Source organism: Aspergillus heteromorphus (assembly GCF_003184545.1).
Source record: "Aspergillus heteromorphus CBS 117.55 chromosome Unknown BO70scaffold_3, whole genome shotgun sequence".
In the NCBI taxonomy this organism is placed as follows: Eukaryota; Fungi; Ascomycota; class Eurotiomycetes; order Eurotiales; family Aspergillaceae; genus Aspergillus; species Aspergillus heteromorphus.
In genome coordinates, this window is record NW_020290408.1 from 765,940 (window position 1) to 789,325 (window position 23,386).

Below are 23,386 nucleotides of genomic sequence, written 5' to 3' on the forward strand. Positions count from 1 at the left end.
CGTCCCTCTCTAAACCGACTTCTCGTGTCCCTGCGTAAGCAATCCTGTAACAGCCTCGAGGGCTTCGGCTTCCGTAATGTCGATCTTGCGCCCGGCAACAACGGTATTACCGTCGCTGCCGACTGCCAATTGGCCGGCCCGCTCGAGGTGCAGCCTGACTCTGCTCTCAATGTACTCTCGTCTCTCGTCCGCTTTGGATTCGGTTTCCATTTTATCTCCGAACTGTGGTAGACTAGCCAGCTTGGGTCGGAGTTCCTTAAGCAGCGCTTGGAGAGCTGGAAGCTGGGAAAGAATGAACGTGGTATTAGTCGTGATTGGCGTGTGTTGGGTATTCGATCCGGTAGCAACGCCGACCCGCAGCTGCTGGGCAGCTAGACTGGAAGTCAAGAACGACAAATCCAAGTCCTTTTGTCCGCTGGCCACGAAATTGCCCTCCCCTTTCGCGGCCTTCTCAGCATCGGCCTCCTGTGCCGTCTGTCGGATGGAGCGTAGCTGTGCAATGATCGCCTCATTGCGCGCACTCTCCTGCTTCAGCGCCCGATTCAACTTCTTGGTTTCGTGCAGTTTCTTTCGCTGGGCGGAGATCGTTTCTTGGGTGGGGACATCGGCAGGAGGGTTAAGGTTGAGATTCTGCGAGCAAGGATCTTAGTTAGAACAGGGGGGGAAACCCGTACTCCAGGAGACACCGTACCTCATAATGTTTCAGTCGAATCCAGCCCATCAGATCATCCGGGATCTTGAACGTGTTTCGCAGCACGAACAGCTCGAACTTATCGAACGTCTTATCGACAGTCGCTTCAAGGAGCGTTTCTAGTTGATGCAGCCCATTCTCAATCTCCAGCTGCGCCTCCGGGTATATCACATTTCCATCGTCGTCGGTGTCGGGTATGGTCGAGCCATTATTCGCATGCCCGAATCCCAGTCGCTCCGGAGGGGTCGACAGAAGACCGGTCTCGAGACTGGAGATGGCCTGGTAGATTAGGTTGTTGATGGAGTTGATAATGTCATCTATGAGAGACTGCGACACGGTCAGCCCGGAGTTGTTTTGGAGGGGCGAGGTGCGCCGCGAAGGCGCGCGCCATACTGACCAAAGGCGTGTAGCTGAAGTGCTCTGTGAGCAGGGAAGTTGTCGCATCACTCATCTTGATGGGCCTTGGCAGGGTTCATCATCCACGTTCGCAGCAGGAAGGGGGAATGGATGCGTTTCGTGCCTCGCAGGTGGACGCGTTGCGCGCGAATGCGGGATAAAATAGTTGGTTGATGGGCCGGCACGCGAGGGGAACCGCCAGCCGTCGGAGCCAAGACTAGTTACTATGTACCTTGAGGGCGCTAGCACAGGGTACGGGGGGCAACGCGACTCAATCAATGCGCTGGCCGTTTTTTGAGTGGCGTTAATGGTAGCTTGGTACTGTCGTTCCTTTCTCTGTGATGATTTCAAAGCCAACATTATCTAGAGGCTATGAAGATCAAAGAAAACTCCACTTAGGTGTGGCTTATATTGCAGTAAACCTACGACCTTTCAACCAATTATCCGATATGGTGTAGTGGCTAACATCGCCGTCTCTCACACGGCAGCCGGGGGTTCGATTCCCCCTATCGGAGTCCAATTCTTCTTTTTGCATTTTACAATGCCTCCAGAGGGAGTTCGATCGCTTTTGATTTTTTTTGTTTTTTGTTTTGGATCCAACAACGCATGGGCATCATGGTCGTGTCATTGGCCCGTAATTATTGAGTCACTGCTGTTCTAGGGCTGCATTAGCTCCGCAATGAGTCATCCAACAGCCGAATACAAACCAACAGTAGCATCCAGTCAATATGGGGAACTCAGCCTTGTCCTTGACTCATCCGTCAATCCATATTCCATAGAGTAGCAGTGATCGAGCCTCACTTGTATACGGAGTAATCAGAGTGCTGTGGAGCTTTCAGCCTGCCAGTATCGCATGTCCAAGAACTCATTCATCTCAAAATGATTCACTTGAGACAACCAACATGCCATTTTTAGGCGCCTGTAGATGCTACATTCAGGATGTATTTGTACAATAAATACCCGTCGAGAAACATGTCCTAGTTGATCTTGAGCAATTGTTCCTTTCTATATCAAAACAGTTGAGATCAAGGCGACATCAACCAAGATTATGGCTTCAGAACCTCCCTCAGACGCGCAACAAGAAAACGCCTCGCGTAGCTCGACTCCTCAACCAGATGTCGGATCCAGAACCCCCACGCCGCTCACTTCCCCAGTCCACTGGCACACCCCAAAGCCGGAACCGGTGGAGAACAGACTCCGTCCAGCAGCAGGTGCGTTTATCAGCAAGCCTTCTCTGTTGCCACGATATTAATACTGACCACGACCAAAGACATCATCAATCGTATCATCTGGGATGATGCCCTTGATGCCTCCAACTATGTCATTGGATACGAGGATCGATTTGAGGGGCGTCTGGAGGCTGTTTTCAACTCGTGGAAAAAAGAGACCACCGACGAGGAATTTATCCCCCAGCATCGCATTCTTTATATCAAGCGCAGGTCAGATGGCGAGGTTGTGTGGGACAGGAGAAGGAGAATCGATCGGATTTTCATGAGTGGGAATTCTGCTTTCGATTATCTGGCTTTTCTTAGTTGAATTTACTAGACGTATGATGTTTAAGATGATGGTACATAATAACATTCCGACTGGTTCAAATGGGCTATGTATTGTGGAGCTTCTGTTTTTCCTACAACTCAATACCCTAATGTACGTACAATTAGTCTCTTTACTTTGCTTCTTAATCCGCTTTCTCTCCCCCGACCCTGCTGGCTGGAGAGTTTGTCTTGGAGGGTGCAAATGTCGGGGTTGGTGACTGGTATGGAATAGTAAAGATCTACAGATACAAGATGGGTTAACGCTTCATTTTTCTTGCCTTAGGCAGTCCAACGGGTTTGCGGCTGCCCTTTTCGTCTCCTCACGTACGCTGGGAGGTCCTGCCATTTTGGGGAGTTGCTCCTGCCGTGAAAGAGGTCTGGCCCCGTAGATTCCAGCGCTCCTTCGTCAAAACGACCCAGTCCACCTCAAGTGAGCTTCTCCTCGATCTTCATGCAAACCTGCACAGAAAGGTTGGCCTCCATCTTCTCAACTCCGACAAAATGACCCCCAGGCGCCACAGGATCAACTTGACTCTGCTGAGAAGACGCCATGGTCTCTCGAACACCTCCTCATCAGGGAGTCTCTCGCCAACTGTTCCGGTTCTTCAATCGCCCGTGACATTCCAAGCATTTGCGGCGGTCAATGTCTCCGAAGCGACTTTGAAGCAGAGGAGCAAGCTGGAAAGGGCACCCGTCCGGCCATCGATGTTTCTAGAGGAGAAAGATGAGGATGACGACCCGCCCATCGCCGCCTTGACTAGTGGCGCACCTCTGGATGTCAAGTCCAATCGCGCGGAGCACAAGAGCAACGAAGATAAGCCTATCCAACGATCAAGGAGTCATTACTATGAAGACGTCTTCAGTACTCGTGGCCCTTTAACCTCGCCCAGGACACAAATCAGCCAAGAGTCCGTCGTCGTCATCGAGCTAAAGGTCAACTCTCAGGTGCGTGACCGCATGGATAATACTGCTCGGGGTTTGTAGCTAACATCAGATGCAGATCAAGGACATGGGGCAGCTTGTCTCGAGCGTCTCATCACATATGGCCCGCATTTTTCAGAAATCAGAGACACTGGTGATGACTACCATTCAGCAAGATGCGTGCATTCAGTTTGGAAGATCGACTATGCCAGCGTACCTAATGAAGGTCTTCGCCCTCCCGTACCTCATAGCGCCTATAACCAATCTTCGGAGCACCATTATGATCCAAGCAGCTCTTCAGGAGATCCTCCATGTGGCGCCCAGTCGAGGAGTCATCCTATACATTCCGATCTCAGAGGAAAACTTTGCCACCAACGGGGTGACCATGATGGGTGAAATCGCACGTCTGGAGCGTCCTTCTCTGGATCATGGCCATATTAATGGTTTATTCAAAACCATATCGCGGACTATGAGTCGAAGGCTGAAGTCCAGTAGTTCTCAGAGCACACCTATTTCTGTTGCAACAACCTCGTCATGGGCTTGTAGTGGAACACAGGAACCCTCCTCGGCAGCAGAAAAAGGACTGCGGGGAAGCGAATCTTCCAAGGACGATGGCAAAAAGTCAGGTACAAAATCCAAAGGCTTTCGTCACTTCACGTCCGGTCACAGCTCGGAGCGTCTTCGACAGCCTGGAGACAAGCAGTAAGCTTCTGCTTCTCCATGATCTTTTGTTCTCAACTCCAACGCATCTTTTGGCTTTCCATTCCTCTGTATTCTCTTATAGTTTGTTCTGTTGTTCATTCACCGTTCTTACAGGAGGATGCGTTTTACCCGGCCTACTTACTGGGAACATAGAAATATGGGTAACCAGAAGCTTTTCAGTGTCAGTAGTATTCACCGTACCTATTTTCCATGAATTACATGCTCTTTTGCTTTCTGGTTCCTTTTCCCTTTGGCTCTGACTAGGTTCCTACATAAGTCCTGAGCCACTTAAGTTGTTTCTCTCACCTTCCCCTCCCCTCTTCCTCTCTTAACCATTGTCATCTCTCAGTCGCATCAAAAGATAGGCTCCACCATCGATAAAACAGTTGTGTGCACTCGAGCACGTCAATATGGAGGCAGAGAGTGCTCAAAGCCAGGTCATGGAGATCCAGGGCAATCTTTTTGATGCTCCAGATGGTGCAGCTCTCATCCGTACGTGTTTCTCTTAGTCTAAAATAAGGCAAATGAGTTGACAAATACCAGACGCGTGCAACTGCCGGGGCTACTGGGGCAAAGGCATAGCCAAGATGTTCAAAGAAATCGTACTCTTGGCCCGCCCCTTGTCTTGAAGTGTTACTTGCTGACTGGTGTTTCTGGATAGTATCCTGCCGCATACGAGGTTTACAAGGCTCACTGTGAAAGCGATGCAGCTGTACCTCAATACATCGATGTTGAGACTGATGATATATGGGGCACCATTCGATCTCCTGAGGGCACTGCTCTCATCATCCCACCTCAGGAAGCAGACACTGAGGCCAACGGAAAACGTCATTGGATCATTTGCCTGTTTACATCGCGAGGATTTGGAAGGCTTGTGAGCCCCAGCGAAGTGGTTCTGGAAAACACCGAGTTCGCTATCGCTGATATGAAGCGCCAGCTTGAGGAGCTTGAGATTAATGATGAAACTGATGGCTGGATTGGTGAGCTTTGGTCCTGTCGCTTCAACTCCGGACTGTTTGGAGTCGACTGGGCCCTTACCAGGGATGCTTTGGAAATCTCAGGACTTAAGATTACCGTCGTTAATCTTGTGGAGGATTGATTGGCATCATGATGCTTGTAGTATCTCCTCCTTTGTGAGTGGATCAGTTAAGTTGTTGTTTGTTTTGTTATGCGCTCGGGTCCATGTGTTCCAGAAATATTTAATTGGAGAGGCATCCAAAAAAGACACTGGCACAGGACGACGGATGTGATTAATGACTTTACTAGTTGCTTAATATGCCGGCACATGACAACTAGCCAGGCAGAATAATTTGATTTTCAGTCCAACCGTCTGGACGTTGAAGGATTAAAGTGAAGATAGTAACAGAGATCGAGTAGCAGGACCTCATGTAGATATGCCATCACCTGACTTCGCGTTCCCGTCCGCGACACCCCCGTGTCGCCAGCGACATCACCGGATCCACGACATCCATCCTTATCACGACGACCACCCACCTTCACAGACACCCCAGAATGCCTCCAGAGAGACAACCCGTGCATAAGCGGAGACGACTCCCCTTCAATCCTCCCAGTCGGACAACGACACCAGCAACCGCATCTGCATCCGCATCCACCTCTGCCGCCGCCGCAGCATCATCATCATCCTCCTCCAAACCCAAGCCCAAGCCTAGCACCGAAAAGAAAACCACCACCACCAAGAAGTCCACAGCCGCTGCAACTGCCTCCTCAACTTCCAAACCCTTCCACCCATCAACATCAACATCCACCTCCAAATCCAAAAGCAAAGCCAAAGACAAAGGCAAAGCCCCAGCCCGCGACCCTCCCCATCGCCAGCCCCCTCCTCCCGATCCTCCCGATCCTCCAACAACGGCACCTCATCCCCCACCTCCGCACGCTCAATGTCCTCCGACCCAGAGCCAGAGCCAGAACCAGACTTCATCCTCGCCGAGATCATCCACAAAACGCAGTCCGACGACATCCTCACCAACGACCCCGTCATCCCGCCGAAGCTGCTGACCACCCTCCTGCATCACCATTTCCAGCACCAGAAGACCAAGGTCGCGAAGGACGCGAATACCGTCGTCGCGAAGTATGTGGATGTTTTTGTGAGGGAGGCGTTGGCGAGAGCTGCTTTTGAGAGGAGCGAGGCGGTTGGGAAGGGCGCGTCCATTGGGGATGGCTTTTTGGAGGTTTGTTTTTCTTTTTTTTTTATACCCTCCCCCACCTCTTTCCCCTCTCTTCTTCTTCTTCTTCTTCTTTTTTGTTTCGTTCTTGGTTTTTGGGTTTCTTTTGTGCGTGATGATATATTGGCTGGTACTGACGTTGTTGGTGGGCGTAGGTCGAGGATTTGGAGAAGATGGTGCCGCAGCTTATAATGGATTTCTAGGCTTGGGGCTGTAGGTTGGATTATCCATGGTTGGGGAAAGGAGTTTTCGGGTTGGGTTGGTTTTTGTTGTATTTGTCTGTTTGGGATTATGATACCAGGGACTGTAGATGGGGGCTTGGCAAGAAGACTATGATGACATTTTGCTGCGTTGCAGTGATTAGTTAGGTCAGTCGCAGGTCGAAGCCGATGAGATGGAATTAAATCAGTGTAGATTGTGTATGTTATGTCTATGTGCTGTGGTCTTTTATATAGTAGTAGTATGTCTAATGTCTAGCAATGTGGACATGCTAGGTAGCTATGCCCAACTTGGGTATATAATGCTTTCCCTTCCCCGGTACTCCGCAAAAGCAACCAAATCCGAATTATTCATTCAACCACTCACCAGGGCATCTGGCGTAGCTGCTGCTGCTGCTGCTGCCGCAGCGTCACCGGACGGGGTAGCAGACCCAGAACCCTCCGCAGCAGGTGTGGATTCCTCCGTCTTGGGCCTATCGTCCTTCTCGGTGTTCTTCTTCTTGACGGTCAGAGCTCCGAGCTCCATCGCCTCTTCGGGAAGTGGTCGGACGTGGGGTTGACAGACCCAGAAGGGTCGGCCATATTCGGCAATGGTGAGCTTGGATCCGGTCAGTTCCTGGTTAGGTGGTTGTTCGAAGCGTTCCGGGAATTGCTCGTATTCCTTGAGGCCAATCTTGATGGCCCGTTCGACGAGAGACAGGACGTTCTCAAATGCGGGCATGTCGCCGGGTTTTGATTTGGCGAGCGCGTCACGGACGTTGGTGTGAACGGAGACCATGGGACGGAGAAGTTGGAAGAGATGTCCCTGCATCACAACAAGACTGGGGGAGTTCACTCTCTTCGACTTCTCGCGCTTTTGTCTCTTCTTTGGTGGCCCGTCCTCCACTTCTTCGGCTTCGATTATCTGCTCCGGTTCTTCTTCCACGGGGTCTGAGGCGAGATAGAGGGGTTTTCTGTCGGGGATGGGCTGCTCAAGCACGTATTTGTAGACGATGTCCAAGTACCGCCGCAGCATGGCGTCTATCCGGTATCCGCCCTTACCGTCCCTGCCCCGCCAGTATTCTCTCTCTAGAGTACCAACCGCAGGCGGCTTGCTGAAGATCGATGGGTCCGACAGGTTCCCCTCGGCGCTCATCACGGCATCAGCGCCCGTCGCCTCGAGACAGCGGTCTACATCTTCGTAGTTCAGGTTGTTTCCATTCGCAAAGATGACGGTGTCCGGCGGCAGGTTGTCGCGGAGGTAACGGATATAGCTCCAATCAGCCAGACCGGTGTTGTGGCCCTTCTGCTCCCTCTGCCGTCCATGTACCGTGATGATGCTCGCTCCCGCAGACAGGATCATCTTCGCGTATTCGAGGGTTTTCTCTTTCGTCTCCTGGATACGGAACTTGGCGGTGACGGGGATCGGAAGCTCGGTATGAAGCCGGTTGATCAGCCGGTAGATCAAATCCCAGTCTTCCTGGAGGAAAGCGCCGTAATGGCCCCTCCGTGCGATTCCTTGAGGGCATCCCAGGTTCAAATCCACGGCGTCACAGTAGGGGACGACATGACGAGCGGCCTCCAAGAAGTCGTCCGGGTCGTTAGCGCAGAATTGTACGAAAAGAGGTCTGTCGATTGAAGGGTTTCCATCCAGGTAGGGCGACTCGTCGGTTCCTTTGGCGGCAGCTGCGCGGGTGGGGTGGAAGTGTTGTAAACGAACGCTGGCTTGCTCACGGAACAAGCGCGCGTGGTACATGGGAGAGTATGCGAGCACCTGTTTCTGGTCCTCCGGTGCCATGAACGACCTAGTGAGCATGCGCCATGCCTCATGAAACCGTTAGTTCGGACCACAGCAGTATGGCAGTAGAGGCGAACTCACAAACTCGGATCGATCCACCATGGGTGCGACGACATACTTGGGGCTTCCGATACTCTTGTAGAACTCTCTTCCAAGGACCTTCTTGCTTGGCTCGGCAGAGGTGGTCGCAGGCGCAATTTGATCCGCGACGTTTCCCTGCGGAGAAAGCTGTGTCTCCGGTGCCGCCATTGTCACGTATGAGCGCAGGAAATTGGGAATCAAGCGCCCCAGGCGAGGGGGCAAGGAGCGAGTGGCAAGTATGGTGTCGGATGAGGGGTTGATGGGCCCTTGGGGTGGAATGGCGCCAAGTCGCAATTTGCGGATAGTCTTGAATCTGGAGTAGCAATTCATCAGTGAGGCGAATGGCGGGCGCTTTTTGCCCGACAATAATTTATCTGCGGACGGAACAACTTTGATCCCGATTATCTTATCGGGCTGGGGTAACACTACAGTCCACAGTATGCACACTTACGTAGTGGCAAGAGGACCGTGGGGGGTGCGAAGCAGAGGGAGGAGTTTGTGGAAGAACTGTGAGAGTATTATGTATATTCAATAGCTAGTATATCACTCTGTGGTGCCATCCCATTTCAGACACTTCTAGTGCTTTGGAAGATGTTGGGTTGGCCCAAAGTTGTGCTTTCATAGATCCACTTACGTAATCCACTGTGAAGGCTTGGCGCCGTTCCATAAGTGGGTTCGCATCAACAATGGAAACCTTCAAAACATCCCCCAGCGACATGTTCCTCGGAGCTTGGATGAAGTACAGCACCTAGGATGTACATAGTACCGAGAGTACATGTACTGACTCTAACTCGCGTCTTCTGTCTAGACCGCCATCACTGAAGTGTGCTGCAGCTGAGGATCAACAATGGACTCCACTGGAGCAGGGGGTGAGCCTTCACCCGTCACTTGGCTGACAGCGTTGCTAATGAATTCCATAGTCTCGAATTTGATTTCTCTGGCTGAGGATGGGGACTATGCCGTGCAGCTGAGCGGCAAGGATCTAATCATTCATCTTGACCCAGCATCCCCCGAGTTCAAAGAAGTCCAGATCATCAAACTCAAAGAAAATGGCTCGAAATTTTTAAAGTTCTCTCGATCAAAGCCGGTATTACCATCCAGCACCCACTCCTATGCAGGGGTAAGATCTCCAGGGAGACGTGTGCTTTGTGCCAACGAGTCCCGCGTCGGGATCTGGCAGCTGGATCCCTTGCAACGGCACGCAGAAATTGAAAGCATTGAGCCCGGCGCTACATATGTCGATTTCGGCGGCGATGAAAATGAAATAATATTCTTCCATGCGTGGAACACGAAAATAACCGTTTTCGCCTTGGATTCTGGCCGCAGCCAGATCATCAGGAGTCCCAAATTCTCAAGCTACAATGGATTCGGCTATCGGCCAAAAACAAGACAATTGGCCGTGCTTTTGAAGCCGGATGCCACTGATCTATTGACGGTCCATGAATTCCGATCTTATGAGCTCATCGGAAGAGCGACTCTGCCTACGATAGATGCCCAAGGGCTGAAATGGAGTCCGGATGGGAGATGGATAGCCGTGTGGGATGCTGCGAGTGCGGGCACCAGGGTTCTTGTTTACACGGCTGACGGGCAGCTTTTCAGAGCGTACAGCGGTCCGCCGGGTCTCGACAAATCCCTCGATCTTGGTGTTAGAGGGATAGAGTGGGGTCCTGTTACCGGGCAACGCGGTGTGTCTGAGCTTCTTGCCGTTGGAAAGATCGATGGGACTGTCGACGTTCTGAAGACCACAACGGTAGGGCCCTCCCCATTATTCTCCATGAATTATATCTTAGCTCGTACTGACTGCTTCAGTTCTCCTGCTCCATCTCACTTTCTCATGTGTTCCAAATAGAGGAAAATCCCCCCAGTGTCTGGCGGGAACGCTACGCAGACGGGGACCTCGAATATGCCGAAGCATCCAGTTCCTCTGCCTTTGGCTTACCTGCCGAGTCAACTGGCCCGCTCCGGGGCGTGTCGATCATGTCATTTAGTGCCAATGGGAAACTTCTGAGCACCGTCGATCAGACACGGCCGAATATCCTTTGGATATGGGACTTGGAAAGCACGCCAGTCCTGCTCTCCGCTCTGGTGCATGAGCATGCGATCAGACAGGCTGTCTGGCATCCATCCAAGATGCAGTTGCTCATAACCACTGCCAGTACTGCTTATGCGGCCGTTCGCTATTGGTCGCCATACAGCCAGCCGCTAATCGCACGCATTCCCGTTCCACGAAGCGAAACTGGAAGATACGATGTGCGATGGCTGTCTTTTGATGAGGATGATGATTCGAAGTTCTGGTTTGGAACACCAGATGACTATGTGCTTGGTCATATTGAGGGTGTCGAAGGCACACCGCAGTTCAAGGCTCTAAGTACTATTAATGGGAAGAGCAGGGCGAGTAGCTACGGTCCGAGCACGAGCAGATGATCGAATGATGGAAGATCAAGGTGTGATGATATCTATGCGTTACGAACATGCATCCCAACTACCCAGTGATAATCAGAACTGTGATGATTCACCATTTTCATGTCATTTACTACCGAGTATAATGGTTGCGAAGGTTCCGGAGGCGCACCAAAAAAGTGATGCGTGGAACGATTTAATGAGACCTGGACAACACTTTCCATGTAAATAACCAGGCTGTCTCATATAGAGACTCCTATATCGAATTGAAGATAGCCTACTTATCTCCATACTTTACTGTAGCCTGAGGCAGCACCGGCAATCCAGACCCTCGGGACGGTACCCACCCGGCCAATCACAGCGGCCTTACTACAGCCAATGCTAACCGAGCGGCACCGACAGCCCAGGGCTTAGGGTTCGCTCGCACGTGACGCTGAGTCATCCCCCACTCGAATTTCGCACTTGGGCACTCAAACTTCCGGCCGTTCGATCTGTTGTGCAGCTCTCCTCCGTTGAACAGCTACATCAGACAGACAAAATGGTGAGTATCACCGGCGCCATGGAGTCCTATGGGGTCATCAACACAGCAGGGAAACACACGATACTAATAGTTTTCGCAGGCTCCTGCTAGAAAGAAGTGGTCCAAGGGCAAGGGTACGCTATATTCCCCGTTTTCCTCATCATCACCCATCATCACCATCCATCCATCGAAGTGAATCGTCAACGATCGGCTTTCCCGAGCGAAAAGAACAAGTCTTTTTTATCGTCATCTGCGACAGCGATGGAATAGGATTGATGGGATACTTTCTCGCGCCGCACACAGAACGTTTTTATGACTGACATGACTTTTTTTTTACGATTACAGTCAAGGACAAGGCCCAGCACGCCGTCGTCCTCGAGAAGCAGACCGCCGAGCGTCTCAACAAGGATGTCCAGTCCTACCGTCTGATCACTGTCGCCACCCTGGTCGACCGTCTCAAGATCAACGGCAGCTTGGCCCGTCAGGCCCTCGCTGACCTTGAGGAGAAGGGACAGATCAAGAAGGTTGTTGGTCACTCCAAGATGAACATCTACAGTACGTTTTCCCCGCCGAGTTGAAAGATACGAGAGAAGAAAGGAAGAAGACAGTGGACTGACTGGATTCGATAGCCCGCGCCGTCACCGCCGAGTAAACGTACGATCCTACGAATATTTCCTCGCGGTCCCTTTTTTCATTGTGCTACGAATGATATCACTTAAAATTCGAAGTCTGGCTGGGCGAATGATGTATAGTGTCAAGTAAAATTGACTCTCAATCAACCTGAAAACTGTTCCATCTTTCTCAGTATGTGTAGGGTCTGCTGCCTTTGCGATGCATTGTTCGTAGGATGTCGGCGGTCGGGATTGTGCGGAGGAGGAAGAAACGACTGCCCGATGTAGACTCTAGGCCGCATGGTGTTGTCTGGTTATCTGGACTGCGGGGTCCATCTTTGGAGCAAGTATAGGAATGTTCTACTAAGGTCTCAAACAACCGGTCTAGATTCACTAGCTTATTACTGTTCCACCTGCTCGACCCGATTTACACCTACGCAGCCTGCTTGACCTACTTGACCTGATCTAGGCAATGTATACAATGCTGTTGGGGGGGGGGGTTCGTCAGCATTGAAACACATACCTAAACATGACATATTGTCCCGCCATTATGTGAACAGTCGCCTGTCACTGTCGATATTATATCATACTACCAGCTGGGATAAGTCATCATTACACACCACCCGGCCTGCAGATATCTTCACACCATCTCCCAGCATCCCATTCCACTGATTATACGCTGATTCTCGAAAACACCCTCGTTACCAGCACCTTCGTCATCCAAAATGCCGTCCTGGGTAGATCTCAAAATAGAGGAAATTACACCTCTATCCAGACTCCCGTCCTTTTCAGATTACAGAAAAAAAAAAAACGAAACTGGCAACAAGCGCGACGATTCAAATCCGAGCTGGAAAAAATCTCAGAAGGCGCTTTCTGCACCCGCGAGACCCTGGGATCGAAAGACTGGATCTATCGACATGGCGTTGAGGAAAAACTGGGTATTGCTATCCTTCAAAGACAACGTCGTCTATGGCTTCAACAGCAGCCGCGGCAGCAGCAGCAGCAGCTCGATCTCGAACAACCGAGCGTATGAATCATGTCCCTCATCCCCATCAAGTGTGCATACTCGAAAACGACCCACCATCATACATATCCTTTCAGCATAAAGCTCTATCCCTCGAGAAAGAACCCGTTAAATTACGTGAAGAATACATGAACCACCTGCTTCGCATGGAGAAGATAAGAGATGCACAACTAGACAGCTGGCATATCCGCAAGCACATGGTCTATCGCGAGTATCAGGATGACTCCAACCGGTCCTTCTACTGGCTGGAGCGACAGAGCTCCTGTGCCGATAAAGGCGGATGCTGCGGGCGTGGCTGTGGGTGCTGCAAGATAGCTCTACATGCTTACAGTCGCCCTCAGGCAGATCTGAGGACTCTGAAGACTCGTCGAAAAACTTGCTGAGGTTTATGGTCATTGCACGGTTGAATGTCCTTGCTGCATCGAAGTTTCGGGGACGATATACTCCTCATGCGAAGCTTCCGAAGCCCCTAAGTAGCAGGGATTACTGATGATGTCTCTGGTAGAAGGGGTCGAAGATGATGTCTCTGGTAGAAGGGGTCGAAAATAAGATGAGAAAACTTAATGTGGCTTGATTCTTCTTATTTTTTTTTTAAAATTATTTTATTGATGTTATTTCTCGGCTATCGTTTTCTGTTGGGCTGTGTTCCATCCAGTTGATGATAGCACCAAGCACCCCCTTGTGGCTGAATGATTATTACTATCATTTGCTTCTTCTTACATTTATTTACCGTATTGAGCTTATAGTCGAATAGAAGTTAAGTATACAGCTCTCATGATCTGCATTTACCTATACCAGAGGTACCCACGGAGTACAATTCTACTACCCCCCCATCATTGCTGATAGAACTCCGCATGTATACTTAACAAACAAAGTAACAGCAAAACAAAAGACCAAAGCTCCATAACAATCAGCCCGGAAGTCAAAACATCCATATCCATGAGTGCTCGGCAAGCCGCTCCCGAGCCGTTAGCTCGGCGACTGACTAGCCACCCAAGGCCCGGAACCCGGAAGTTCACCAGACGAGACGATCACTGGTGTAATGGGGTAAACAGACGGTATCGTGGCCTGATGCGCCGTCCCGTCCTGCCTGGTCCTCCACTCCCTCCATGGTACGGCTCGGACTCGGAGGTGCTCGGGATTTGAAATGTGGGCCCCACAGAATGCTCTGTGCAGACTGAAGGTGCTGGGAAATATGCATATGAAGTCACCATCGGTTTCAATTAGGGAGGGGGTGTTGAGGATAGTAACCTGCATAGTGATTGACGACTAGAGTAATATGGGGTAAGCAAGTACTACTTTTTACTATAGTAGAATGATGCAGGTCAGCCCTTAGTTAGGTAGCATGCAGCCATGCAGAATCCATGTGGTCCGTGCATAATGGGCGTTCGGCCCTGGATGGACGGATGGTGGCACAATATTGTGAATTTCTTCAGAACCAAGGTAACTAAACAATCAATACCTGACTCAGTATTACATCAACAGACGCTCTGATAACTATACCTACCATCCCGAAGTTAATCTGATTTGTAAGGGTCTGTTTCAGAGCTTCGTCATGGACTGTTCCAGAACTACCCTAGGGAAACCTACTAACTATCGTATCGTTCTGATGTAGTAAGTAGTAAGTAGTATAAGTAGCAGCCAGGGGGAACTTTCCTGCCCCCATGGATGTATTCAAGACATTAGTCAATTGCTCCCATCTCACACATAAAGAATCACTCACCAGACCCTCAACCCAAACGACTCTTGAAACCATGCCCTTAACAATCCACCACCTCCGCCTCTCGCAATCCGAACGAGTCATCTGGCTCTGCGAAGAACTCTCCATCCCCTACGACCTCAAATGCTACGACCGCAACCCCACCACCTCCCTCGCCCCGGACGCCTACCGCGCCCTGCACCCCGTCGGCACCGCGCCCGTGATCGAGGACGGCCCCGTCGTGCTCGCCGAGTCCGGCGCCATCTTCGAATACATCCTCGCCAAGTACGGCGAGGGTCGTCGACTCGTCCTGCCGCCCTCGCATCCCAATTACCCCGACTATGTGTTCTGGCTGCATCACGCGAATGGGAGTATCATGCCTACGCTGATGGCTGTTATGGCCGGTGGGGCGTCGGCGGAGGAAGCGGGCAAGGAGGGTAGTGGTGCTGCTGGTGGTGTTGGGGGGAAGCTCGCGGAGGTGATGAGGGATCGGCTGAGGAGGAGTTTGCTGGCGATGGAGAAGCAGTTGGGCAGGTATCGCTTTCTGGCGGGCGATGAGTTCACGGCGGCGGATTGTATGGTGCTGTTTCCCCTGGCGACGATGAGGCTGTGGGTGCCGTTTGGGTTGGAGGAGTATCCGGCGCTCGTGGAGTATTTGGGGAGGGTTGGCACGAGGGAGGCCTGTCGGGTGGCGACGGAGAAGGGCGATCCTGGGTTGGTGAGGCCGTTAGGGGCTGTGGTGACTGGGGGGAGGGGGTTGTAGGTGGGATTGGTGGTGTATGTTTCTTGTGATGGTTGTGGTTTGTGGGGGGAGGATGAGTCGAGTTGTATAGTAACTGCCCGTGTGCAGTGCAGTGTATTGTCAGGGAGGCAGGTCCTCGATAACATTCATTCCACTGTTGACAAACAGATAGAAGAACCATGAACCATTCAATTCAATGTTCAAACAAACCCTCATGATAAATTGTATTTGTCACCCCACCAACCCAACTACCTTACTTATCTTATTATATCCCCGGCTTCCCCCCCTTCTTCCCCCCGGTCCCATCCCTCCTCGTGCGCTGCTGTCTCGCAGCCAAACAAAGCTCCCTGACCTCCTCCTTCTCCTCCGCCTCCTTCAAGCCCACGACCTCGCCCACCTCGAAATACTTCTTCGAGTTGCGGAAGAAATTCTCCCAATGCGCCACCATCTTCTGGATCTTGCCCCGAGCGAGCCTGATATCCTGCTCGCGTCTCGTCTTCCGCTCCCCGGAGCTCAGCGTCTTCTCCTCCTCGGGATCGTCAATCGGGATGAACATCTCCTCCACGCCGCGCATGTCGGAGGTCAGATCCTCCTTGAAGCAGCCCGTCACGAACGCCCGGGTCGCGTCCCGCCCCGTGAAGAAGTTGTAGTGCCCGCCGGGGCCGTAGGTGAGCGGGTTGCTGGACACGTCGAAGATGTGCCCGTTCACTGAGAGGTAGATGGGGAGGGATGGGTCAGTGCCGTTGTAGAGCGAGAGTTCGGCGGGGGTCAGGTGGAGGGGGCCTTGCTGTTGTTAAGGGGGGTTGTTAGGGATGTTGGACTGGATTAGACTGTGGATGGTTCGGAGGGAGGAGGCAGGGATGAGGGCATGAAGGGAGGAGGAAGAGGGGAGGGGAGGGGGGAACGAACCACGTAGCGCATCAATACAGGCCACCGCGTAAACCACGGTCTATACCCCCAGAGAATCGACTCGGATGAGGTCATGTAGAAGGATAGTCCGCAGGACGCGATCACCAGTGTGACCAGCACACGGATGATGTCGAGCAAGCTGATGCGCACGCCGCCGCCGCCGCCGCTGGCATTCTTCTTGTTGGTCTTGTCCGTGCTCTTGGAGCTGCTGCTGTTGCCGCCCTTGGCCGGTTTCTGGCGTTGGCGGACCTCGGACATGATGGTGTGGTGTCGTGTGGTTCGTTGGTGTTGGGGTGTGGGCGGATTCAGGTACAGGCCATCGGAGTGGAAACAAAAGAACAAGCCGGGAGCTTGCACGGCGTGCGGCGCAGATATATAGGTGGGTGGGTAGTAAGGTGATGGGGGGTGGGAAGATTGATGGGTGGAAGGTGGATGCGCCCAGACAACCAGAGGGACGGCGGAGACAGCTTAGTATTTCCGCGCTCTCCGTTGGCTGTTTCGGACAGGCATGGTGTGACAGGTAGGTTATTTCTAGTTTCTACGCAGATTTAAGGGAGCTTAGAGTCAAGGTGGAGAAGATTTTGGTTTTGTGCTTTGTCATATAATTGCTTGTTCATGGTGATTGATAGGTATATTATAGAGAAAATAAAAGATACGGAAGCCGACAGAAATCCAACGAGCAGCTCCAGGCTGAATCATTGGGATCTTCGCCATGACTTCCACAAAGTCCACGTCCACCCCTCCCATCAGTTATCGACACCACCACTATGGAAATCGCAACTTCGCTGGAGTATTTTAAACAAACTAAACAAAATCTTGAATAAAATTAGCAAAGTCCAGGTCTCAAGAAAGAGCTCGAGGCAATGTATATAAAAAAAAAAGGCAATCTCGTCAGACATCCAAGGAAGTAATACGCACAGTGCCGTCTTTGATGGGTTCAAGCGACGACTAGCGTGGAAACTGCGAATGTAGGAAAGTTTTCATCATCGAGATGGGGGGGCAGGAACAGGGAAATTGTGTAGCACGAACAAACTCGTAGCGAAATAATTCGACTTACCATAGTAAATATCGCCAGGAACAGACCAAGGGTGAGAAAGATGCTGCGCAGTTAGTGTTGCCAGACCAAGCTGGTGATGCCTCGAGCCATAATTCGAGTCGCGGAGGGCCGCAGAAAATTCATTCACGCATTGCATTGAGCGTGTTGAGGAGAACTAAGCGAGAGAAAAAAAAGAATTTGGAGATGGCTTTATGCTGCGCGGGAAGAAAGTTTCGCCGGGCGGGTCTCCGGTGTTGGTGCCTGGGTGCCTTATTTGGTGTCCTGAGGATAGATAGAAGGATAGAAAGAACAAAATTTGGTAGGACAATTTCTCATTATGCTATTGACTATGCCAGCTCGAATAAAATACTATCAAAGTACTGGTCTCAACCACTGCGCATCAAGGCAGATGTGAAATCTACCGGAGCTTCACAATTCCTTGACATCATAAGGTGGAGAGTTGATCTTCGAGTTGGCAGGCCCCGAACTTTGCCTCGTTACTCGTTGCTAAACCCTGGTGGAAGGGGAAGTTGGAAAACATGTAAATCAGCGGAATGAACGGAATCAGCCGGATTGTGAAGCTGACCACCACTTAGTGGCCCGCTCCGCGCTCAGTGCGCTCGACTGCCTCTCCCTGAGCCTGTTCCTCTTCCCAGCTGCGAGAGAACACGTCGTTAAGAGCCTCCTGGAAGGTACGGCAGTTCATGTCAATGAGTCCCTTCTTATCCTTGGATTCAGGGTTGCGAATAACAGAGACGAGGCAAAGATATCTAGTACTTTGTTAGTCTGTTCCAACGCGTGGGACTTTGGAGCCATACTTGTTCATTTCCATCAGATGGATCATAGTCTCATCATGCAGAACAACGTGGCTTTCCGCTTCCTGGTTCTGGTCTCCCTTGGGCTTGCGGTCGGGGTGATCCCACGAGTAAAGCTCAGAAATATCCACGATCACGTCAATGTAGTCCGAGCACATCTCGTAGCAGGACATATCCACAGGACGGGTGTCGGAGGCAATGTAGATCTTGCTCAGAACGTCAAAGAGATAAGTCTTTTCAAAGCCGCAGTTGTTGCCAAGAGTGTTGATCAGGTTTTCCAGGGTGGAAAGGTTAGGGATCAGTTTCTGGATAACTTTACTAAACGCCTCGAAAACAGAGTAATCGTAGATCGAAGTCAGATAGTAGTGAACCGGGGCATTTTCGTATCCAGCATCACTCAGCTCGTCCGAGATGAGTTGGACAATATCCTGGAAGGTATCGGTGCGGTACTCCTCGGAAAGTCCATCGACCTTGTGGATGAACACTTCAATGTTGATGTTGGGGTAGTACTGCTGGACGGTCAGGATTGTGCGGTTCAGACGTGCCACCGAGTCCATGTAGTCATCCTGAGCATCAATAACCCAGACAAGGGCTCCCAGGCTTCCGAAAATATTTTCCAGATCGAAAGACGGCTCAAGGTACTCCAGCTGACCGGGGAAATCCCAGACCTGGAAGTCCATGAACGAGCTGCATCGACCAAGTCAGCCGGGCACCGGATAGCTGGGGCTTATGTACTCACTGAATTGAATCTTTCTGGATTCGGGTAGTAGACTCCAGAAACAGTGTCTCATTGGGCGGCATCTTGTGGAAAACAACGCTGGCAATGGAAGACTTGCCGCTCCTTCAGAAAGTCAGAAGTTGTTCTCAGATCATACAGGAGGACACCGTACCGGCGAAGACCCATCAACATCAGACGAGGCTTAGCATCCTGGGGTTTGTTGGCAGCGGCCTGACCGAACTTGGCCGAAGCCTGCTCCAGTGCCTGACCCGTAGCCTGTAGTCCAGCCCAATTATTAGCTCTATGTCACATCTGACGACAGGAGGTTCCCCGTGTAGTGACGCTGTGTCCTGAAGCCAGCCCCAGCTCGATGACGACCATGGCAGTGCAACCACCAGACATCTCGAAAAGAATGACAGGCAAGGGAAAGGGAATCCAGAGGAACATAGCAAAATGGATGAAAATTGACAAAACAATTAGTTGCTGCCACGCGCGTCACGCGCGTTCGAGGCAACAAGAGCGCGACGCCGCGACTCCGACTCGAGTCGGACCGTATGAGATCTCGCAACTCAGACTTACCTTTGCAAGCAGAGCGTTGGAAATCATTGCTTGGTAGCTCTAGGATAGCAACAGGTAGGAAAACAACAGCGATGAGGCAGAACAGGATTCTCACCAGAGGGACATATCCTCGGTCGAGTTGGGATTCAACACAGAGAGCGGGTCCTCTCAAGAGAGTGAAATGGTAAGAAAAGAATAATCCTTACCTCCATGGTTTTAATGGTGCTTTGACGCCGTGGAGTGAGCCAAGCTGATAGACACACCTTGAAAAGCAGATCAGCGCGTGAGGTTAGTTGAGGGGAGAGGCAAAAGCCTTAACGACAAGGTACTCACAGTGAAGGACAGTGACTGACAGGGCGACGCGAAGTCTTCCGAATAGGGGAAAGTAAAGAACCAACCAAGAAACGAGAGACAGCTTATGTACGGAAAGTGCAGTGAATATAACCCAGGGGGCAAGTAACCGCAGGCTCTATGTGACTGTGCGTGGCTTGCTGCACCGGGCTAGATGGTATGGCTGTGGCTCAACAGGCCATGATGCACATGGCTGGAAGAGAAGAAAGAAGTCACGGGAGAGATGCCCAATCGCTTCGTTATATCACACAGATGAGGAGGTAGTATAGGTGGGCTGGCACGGGTAGAACAGCACAGATAGAATGGCCTGCACAAGAGAGGGGGAGGGATATGAGACTAATGGTTCTCCCAGATTCTGCAGAACAGGCTGTTCGACCAGAAGGGACGTTCTATGCTTGACAGGAGCCCAATTCCACTCGCAATGGGAATGAAAGAGGAGGACTGAAAGAGATGCGGTGCGTCCAGACGATAAGCTCGGGAGTCGCGGCTTGGCATTTTGGGATGGCTGCCCCGGTCGCTCTTCCGCCTTTGTGCGCGTCTAGCCTTCTTCCGCTCGTACGCTCTTCTGCCTGGCAGCTCTTGGAGATGAAAGCCACTATACGGAATGCCATATCTACAGGTCCATCTGGTCCATGCGCTTCTGCAAGTTGCATGACCACCTCCTCGGACAATTTACAGCGATCTTTTGGAGATGACGTATGCAGATTGGCATAAATATCATGTGCCCCCCGCATAGAAGTGAACAAACAATCTGTAGACGTGTGTGGCCAATATGAAGCTCGAATGGGAGGCAAGCATTGGCTGTATAGCACACCAGTAAAGCTCGTCCTCGCAGATGAGCATGATGTTCAGTGATGGCTGGCGTGTCCGAAAGATTGATACTGCGGAGGTACTCCGTAGTCTCGAATTTGGAGCCATTGAGAACACCGATCGGCCATATGCAACCGAGGATCCAGCGGTGCAGGCCCGAGGATTCACAGCATGATGCACTGCGGACGAGAGACCCCTGATCACAAGGAATAATCCGAGAAAGTCGAAGCAAACAAAGCAGCCCGGGGGCCCGCGGCGCGAGGCGATTGGCCGTGTCGGGTCCGACCGCCTTCTGGCGTCATCTCCGCCCGGCCGCAATCGCCCGCTCTGCTTCTTCTCCAATTCAGCTGTTGACCGTCCGCCATCAGATAAGTCCAGCCTGCTGCTTCAGTGCGGGCAGCCCTCCAGATGACGACCCTCATCCCCCGCGAGCCCTACTCCCAGGTGGAGCTGGATCGCCTATATCCTCGGGACTTGAAGCTGCAATTGGTCCAAGTGGTGAGTGTTGGTATAGGAACTGCCTGTCCCTGTCCGGAGAGGAGCCACATACTTGAATAGAGTGCTGATTGACCCCTGATTTAGTTTCTTCGTCATGGTGAGGAAGCCAGGCTGTCAGCCTTTTCTCGTAATGGCTCCAATCTAACACAATGATATCCAGGAGAGCGGACGCCCGTATCTTCACGATTCCAGAATGTATGGGACAAACCCTCCCCCCAACTGAGAACCCCCCCGGGCTAACACCTTCAAGGCAGGGCTTGCTCCATGTAATGAACCCCGTCCCGACGATCCCTTTTGAGTCTCCCCACTGACTCGTCCTCTTCACCTCTGCAAAGACTGGCCGTACTGCAACGTTGCGCGCCAAATGATCCAAATGGCCTCCAGTAACAAGGACATTACATCGTGGAATGGGTTCCAATGGCGCCGGAAACTTGAGACTGTGGGCAGCAAGGACGAATCGGTAGTTGCAGTGGGCGCGACAGGTGATATAGAGGGCATCTGGCAAGTTAGAGAGCGAATGCTCAGCGTCGCATGGAAGGCTTGCTGACCGCAAACAGTCAACACGGCGAACTGACCGACAAAGGACGGGAGACGACCTTCGCACTGGGCCAGCGTCTACGGCACCTGTATGTTGATCAGCTGGGCTTCATGCCGAAGATTAAATCAGACACCGAGGACATGTATCTCCGTGCCACGCCCATTCCCCGAGCCCTCGAGTCCCTCCAGCAAGCCTTCTGGGGCATGTATCCCGCCAGTGCCCGCACCCAGGACTTCCCACCTCCAGTAATCGTCGCACGTTCTGTGTCCGAAGAGACGCTGTTCCCCAACGAAGGCAACTGCCGTCGATTTAGGCAGCTTGCTCGACTCTTTGCAGACAAGGCATCACTGAAATGTACATCCCATCCCAGCTCCCCAGCCCTCAGCCTCGTGCACAAAGAGGACAAACATCCACAAGCCCACACATGACTGGAACCTCGAAGCTTATCATTACTCTCCAGGGAACAACTCCGAAAAAATGGACTACATCAACACGCGCATATCCAAATGGATGCCGGAAAGCTCCCCTCGAGTCGCAGTCAACGGACACCCCCAACTCTGCGGAATCATGGACACGATCAACGCCACCGACGCACACGGACCCGCCACCAAGCTCCCATCGGAATTCTACGACCGCAAGCTGAGAGACTACATCGACGAGATCTCCGTCGACGAATGGTTCACCGGCTATGCCGAAAGCCACGAGTACCGCAAGCTCGGCATCGGAGCGCTTCTCGGCGACGCCGTCGACCGCATGGTCAGCACCGCCGTCGAAGGTGGCTGGCGCAGCGAGACCTCCGCCTCCGGATCCTCCTCCCCCGACCACGGCAAAGCCATCAAATTCGCCATGAGCGGATGCCACGACACCACCCTGGCCGCCATCCTGACCAGCATGGGCGCCTTCGACGGCAAATGGCCCCCCTTCACCTCCTCCGTCGCCATCGAGCTCTTCTCTCGCGCCGAACAAGACCCCACAAACACAACCGTCCCCGTGCCCAAGAAATCCGGCCTCTTCTCTTCCCTGACTGCCTCCTCATCCAGCACCACCACACCCTCCCAACTAGCCCGCACCCCTCTCTCCTCCCTCCCGGAATCCACAAAACCCCTCCTCCGCACCCACTACGTCCGCATCCGATACAACGACCGTCCCGTCCGTATCCCCGGCTGCGCCGCCAAGCCCCAGAACCATTTCCCAGGCGACGAAACCTTCTGCACGCTGGAAGCGTTCAAGGAGATCGTCGACAAATTCACCCCCCAGAGCTGGAGGGATGAGTGTCTGCAGAACATTGGGGAGGGGCTGTACGGGAAGGACGAGAGTGAGAAATCGATTGCTGGGTTTTAAGAGTTGCTTGGTTTAGAGAGGAGGGTTGGTATACTACTATTACTATTACTTACTGCCTGTCTAGTGGTGGTGTTGGGATTTAGTCTTTTTCTGATGTTGTATCTACATTTTTTTTGGTACCATGGAGGTTGACTTGACTGATAGAGAATGTGTGTGGGAGAAAAGAGAGATAGCCTATCTGGACTGGGCTAGATTGGGTTGAGTTCGCGAGATTAGAGATTTAGTGGTCGATTCCTTTTATTCATCATATACTCTTCCCCGTTACCGCGTGGATGGATAGGTGAGGGAAAGGAGTTTGTTTCAGCGGTGATG

The 23,386-nt window shown here is 52.0% G+C and overlaps 12 protein-coding genes and 1 non-coding gene across 13 annotated transcripts; 9 read left to right on the plus strand and 4 right to left on the minus strand.

Annotated features, from left to right (window-relative positions):
* Positions 1 to 9: 9 nt before the first annotated feature.
* On the minus strand, positions 10 to 1,142 carry BO70DRAFT_285076 (MIND complex subunit MTW1; the record flags this gene model as incomplete). The annotated part of the gene is made up of 3 exons (XM_025539145.1): positions 10 to 630; positions 692 to 1,018; positions 1,089 to 1,142. 3 exons carry the CDS (start codon positions 1,140 to 1,142, stop codon positions 10 to 12), a joined length of 1,002 nt encoding a protein of 333 aa, XP_025402807.1.
* Positions 1,143 to 1,530: 388 nt separating this feature from the next.
* BO70DRAFT_t45 lies at positions 1,531 to 1,602 on the plus strand. The gene has a single exon. It is a non-coding gene; the product is annotated as a tRNA-Glu (tRNA).
* Positions 1,603 to 2,008: 406 nt separating this feature from the next.
* On the plus strand, positions 2,009 to 2,839 carry BO70DRAFT_358971 (DUF504 domain-containing protein). Its single transcript, XM_025542426.1, has 2 exons — positions 2,009 to 2,298; positions 2,358 to 2,839. Exons 1-2 carry the CDS (start codon positions 2,136 to 2,138, stop codon positions 2,621 to 2,623), a joined length of 429 nt encoding a protein of 142 aa, XP_025402808.1. The 5' UTR covers positions 2,009 to 2,135; the 3' UTR covers positions 2,624 to 2,839.
* Positions 2,840 to 3,123: 284 nt separating this feature from the next.
* On the plus strand, positions 3,124 to 4,249 carry BO70DRAFT_284886 (MIF domain protein; the record flags this gene model as incomplete). The annotated part of the gene is made up of 2 exons (XM_025539139.1): positions 3,124 to 3,567; positions 3,623 to 4,249. 2 exons carry the CDS (start codon positions 3,124 to 3,126, stop codon positions 4,247 to 4,249), a joined length of 1,071 nt encoding a protein of 356 aa, XP_025402809.1.
* A 1,476-nt stretch (positions 4,250 to 5,725) lies between these two features.
* On the plus strand, positions 5,726 to 6,837 carry BO70DRAFT_358973 (CENP-X/MHF2 family protein). The gene is made up of 3 exons (XM_025542427.1): positions 5,726 to 5,945; positions 6,056 to 6,434; positions 6,584 to 6,837. Exons 1-3 carry the CDS (start codon positions 5,758 to 5,760, stop codon positions 6,629 to 6,631), a joined length of 615 nt encoding a protein of 204 aa, XP_025402810.1. The 5' UTR covers positions 5,726 to 5,757; the 3' UTR covers positions 6,632 to 6,837.
* An 81-nt stretch (positions 6,838 to 6,918) lies between these two features.
* Positions 6,919 to 8,809, minus strand: BO70DRAFT_330139 (tRNA-dihydrouridine synthase family protein). Its single transcript, XM_025540817.1, has 2 exons — positions 8,505 to 8,809; positions 6,919 to 8,450 (listed from the first exon to the last, which is right to left on the minus strand). The coding sequence occupies exons 1-2, from the start codon at positions 8,670 to 8,672 to the stop codon at positions 7,002 to 7,004; spliced, it is 1,617 nt and encodes a 538-aa protein (XP_025402811.1). The 5' UTR covers positions 8,673 to 8,809; the 3' UTR covers positions 6,919 to 7,001.
* Positions 8,810 to 9,222: 413 nt separating this feature from the next.
* On the plus strand, positions 9,223 to 11,068 carry BO70DRAFT_384946 (YVTN repeat-like/Quino protein amine dehydrogenase). The gene is made up of 3 exons (XM_025545698.1): positions 9,223 to 9,373; positions 9,425 to 10,254; positions 10,314 to 11,068. Exons 1-3 carry the CDS (start codon positions 9,352 to 9,354, stop codon positions 10,926 to 10,928), a joined length of 1,467 nt encoding a protein of 488 aa, XP_025402812.1. The 5' UTR covers positions 9,223 to 9,351; the 3' UTR covers positions 10,929 to 11,068.
* Positions 11,069 to 11,768: 700 nt separating this feature from the next.
* BO70DRAFT_284555 (40S ribosomal protein eS25) lies at positions 11,769 to 12,002 on the plus strand (the record flags this gene model as incomplete). The annotated part of the gene is made up of 1 exon (XM_025539131.1): positions 11,769 to 12,002. A coding segment is annotated over one exon (234 nt), but the record flags the coding sequence as incomplete, so codon positions are not given.
* Positions 12,003 to 12,952: 950 nt separating this feature from the next.
* On the plus strand, positions 12,953 to 13,549 carry BO70DRAFT_393172 (uncharacterized protein; the record flags this gene model as incomplete). The annotated part of the gene is made up of 3 exons (XM_025546342.1): positions 12,953 to 13,062; positions 13,238 to 13,356; positions 13,401 to 13,549. 3 exons carry the CDS (start codon positions 12,953 to 12,955, stop codon positions 13,547 to 13,549), a joined length of 378 nt encoding a protein of 125 aa, XP_025402814.1.
* Positions 13,550 to 14,782: 1,233 nt separating this feature from the next.
* On the plus strand, positions 14,783 to 15,568 carry BO70DRAFT_358977 (glutathione S-transferase family protein). The gene has a single exon (XM_025542428.1). The coding sequence runs from the start codon at positions 14,814 to 14,816 to the stop codon at positions 15,519 to 15,521; it is 708 nt and encodes a 235-aa protein (XP_025402815.1). The 5' UTR covers positions 14,783 to 14,813; the 3' UTR covers positions 15,522 to 15,568.
* A 197-nt stretch (positions 15,569 to 15,765) lies between these two features.
* Positions 15,766 to 16,708, minus strand: BO70DRAFT_377195 (putative heme/steroid binding domain protein; the record flags this gene model as incomplete). Its single annotated transcript, XM_025545179.1, has 2 exons — positions 16,410 to 16,708; positions 15,766 to 16,287 (listed from the first exon to the last, which is right to left on the minus strand). Exons 1-2 carry the CDS (start codon positions 16,665 to 16,667, stop codon positions 15,766 to 15,768), a joined length of 780 nt encoding a protein of 259 aa, XP_025402816.1. The 5' UTR covers positions 16,668 to 16,708.
* A 1,329-nt stretch (positions 16,709 to 18,037) lies between these two features.
* Positions 18,038 to 19,748, minus strand: BO70DRAFT_349961 (GTR/RAG family Ras-related GTP-binding protein; the record flags this gene model as incomplete). Its single annotated transcript, XM_025541668.1, has 6 exons — positions 18,038 to 18,215; positions 18,264 to 18,947; positions 19,000 to 19,101; positions 19,136 to 19,254; positions 19,558 to 19,596; positions 19,743 to 19,748. 6 exons carry the CDS (start codon positions 19,746 to 19,748, stop codon positions 18,038 to 18,040), a joined length of 1,128 nt encoding a protein of 375 aa, XP_025402817.1.
* A 1,357-nt stretch (positions 19,749 to 21,105) lies between these two features.
* BO70DRAFT_284635 (putative acid phosphatase) lies at positions 21,106 to 23,074 on the plus strand (the record flags this gene model as incomplete). The annotated part of the gene is made up of 7 exons (XM_025539132.1): positions 21,106 to 21,195; positions 21,280 to 21,292; positions 21,356 to 21,390; positions 21,446 to 21,461; positions 21,531 to 21,700; positions 21,721 to 22,087; positions 22,194 to 23,074. The coding sequence occupies 7 exons, from the start codon at positions 21,106 to 21,108 to the stop codon at positions 23,072 to 23,074; spliced, it is 1,572 nt and encodes a 523-aa protein (XP_025402818.1).
* Positions 23,075 to 23,386: the final 312 nt, after the last annotated feature.

Excerpts from the sequence above, each read along its gene's own strand:
- BO70DRAFT_358971 (XM_025542426.1), top strand. The coding sequence starts at position 2,136 with ATGGCTTCAGAACCTCCCTCAGACGCGCAACAAGAAAACGCCTCGCGT. Across the intron at positions 2,299-2,357 it reads CAGACTCCGTCCAGCAGCAG|ACATCATCAATCGTATCATC; the intron begins GTGCGTTTATCA and ends CCACGACCAAAG.
- BO70DRAFT_358973 (XM_025542427.1), top strand. The coding sequence starts at position 5,758 with ATGCCTCCAGAGAGACAACCCGTGCATAAGCGGAGACGACTCCCCTTC. Across the intron at positions 5,946-6,055 it reads AAAACCACCACCACCAAGAA|CCCGCGACCCTCCCCATCGC; the intron begins GTCCACAGCCGC and ends GCAAAGCCCCAG. Across the intron at positions 6,435-6,583 it reads TTGGGGATGGCTTTTTGGAG|GTCGAGGATTTGGAGAAGAT; the intron begins GTTTGTTTTTCT and ends TGGTGGGCGTAG.
- BO70DRAFT_330139 (XM_025540817.1), bottom strand. The coding sequence starts at position 8,672 with ATGGCGGCACCGGAGACACAGCTTTCTCCGCAGGGAAACGTCGCGGAT. Across the intron at positions 8,451-8,504 it reads TGGTGGATCGATCCGAGTTT|GCATGGCGCATGCTCACTAG; the intron begins GTGAGTTCGCCT and ends CGGTTTCATGAG.
- BO70DRAFT_384946 (XM_025545698.1), top strand. The coding sequence starts at position 9,352 with ATGGACTCCACTGGAGCAGGGG. Across the intron at positions 9,374-9,424 it reads GGACTCCACTGGAGCAGGGG|TCTCGAATTTGATTTCTCTG; the intron begins GTGAGCCTTCAC and ends TGAATTCCATAG. Across the intron at positions 10,255-10,313 it reads ACGTTCTGAAGACCACAACG|TTCTCCTGCTCCATCTCACT; the intron begins GTAGGGCCCTCC and ends TGACTGCTTCAG.
- BO70DRAFT_358977 (XM_025542428.1), top strand. The coding sequence starts at position 14,814 with ATGCCCTTAACAATCCACCACCTCCGCCTCTCGCAATCCGAACGAGTC.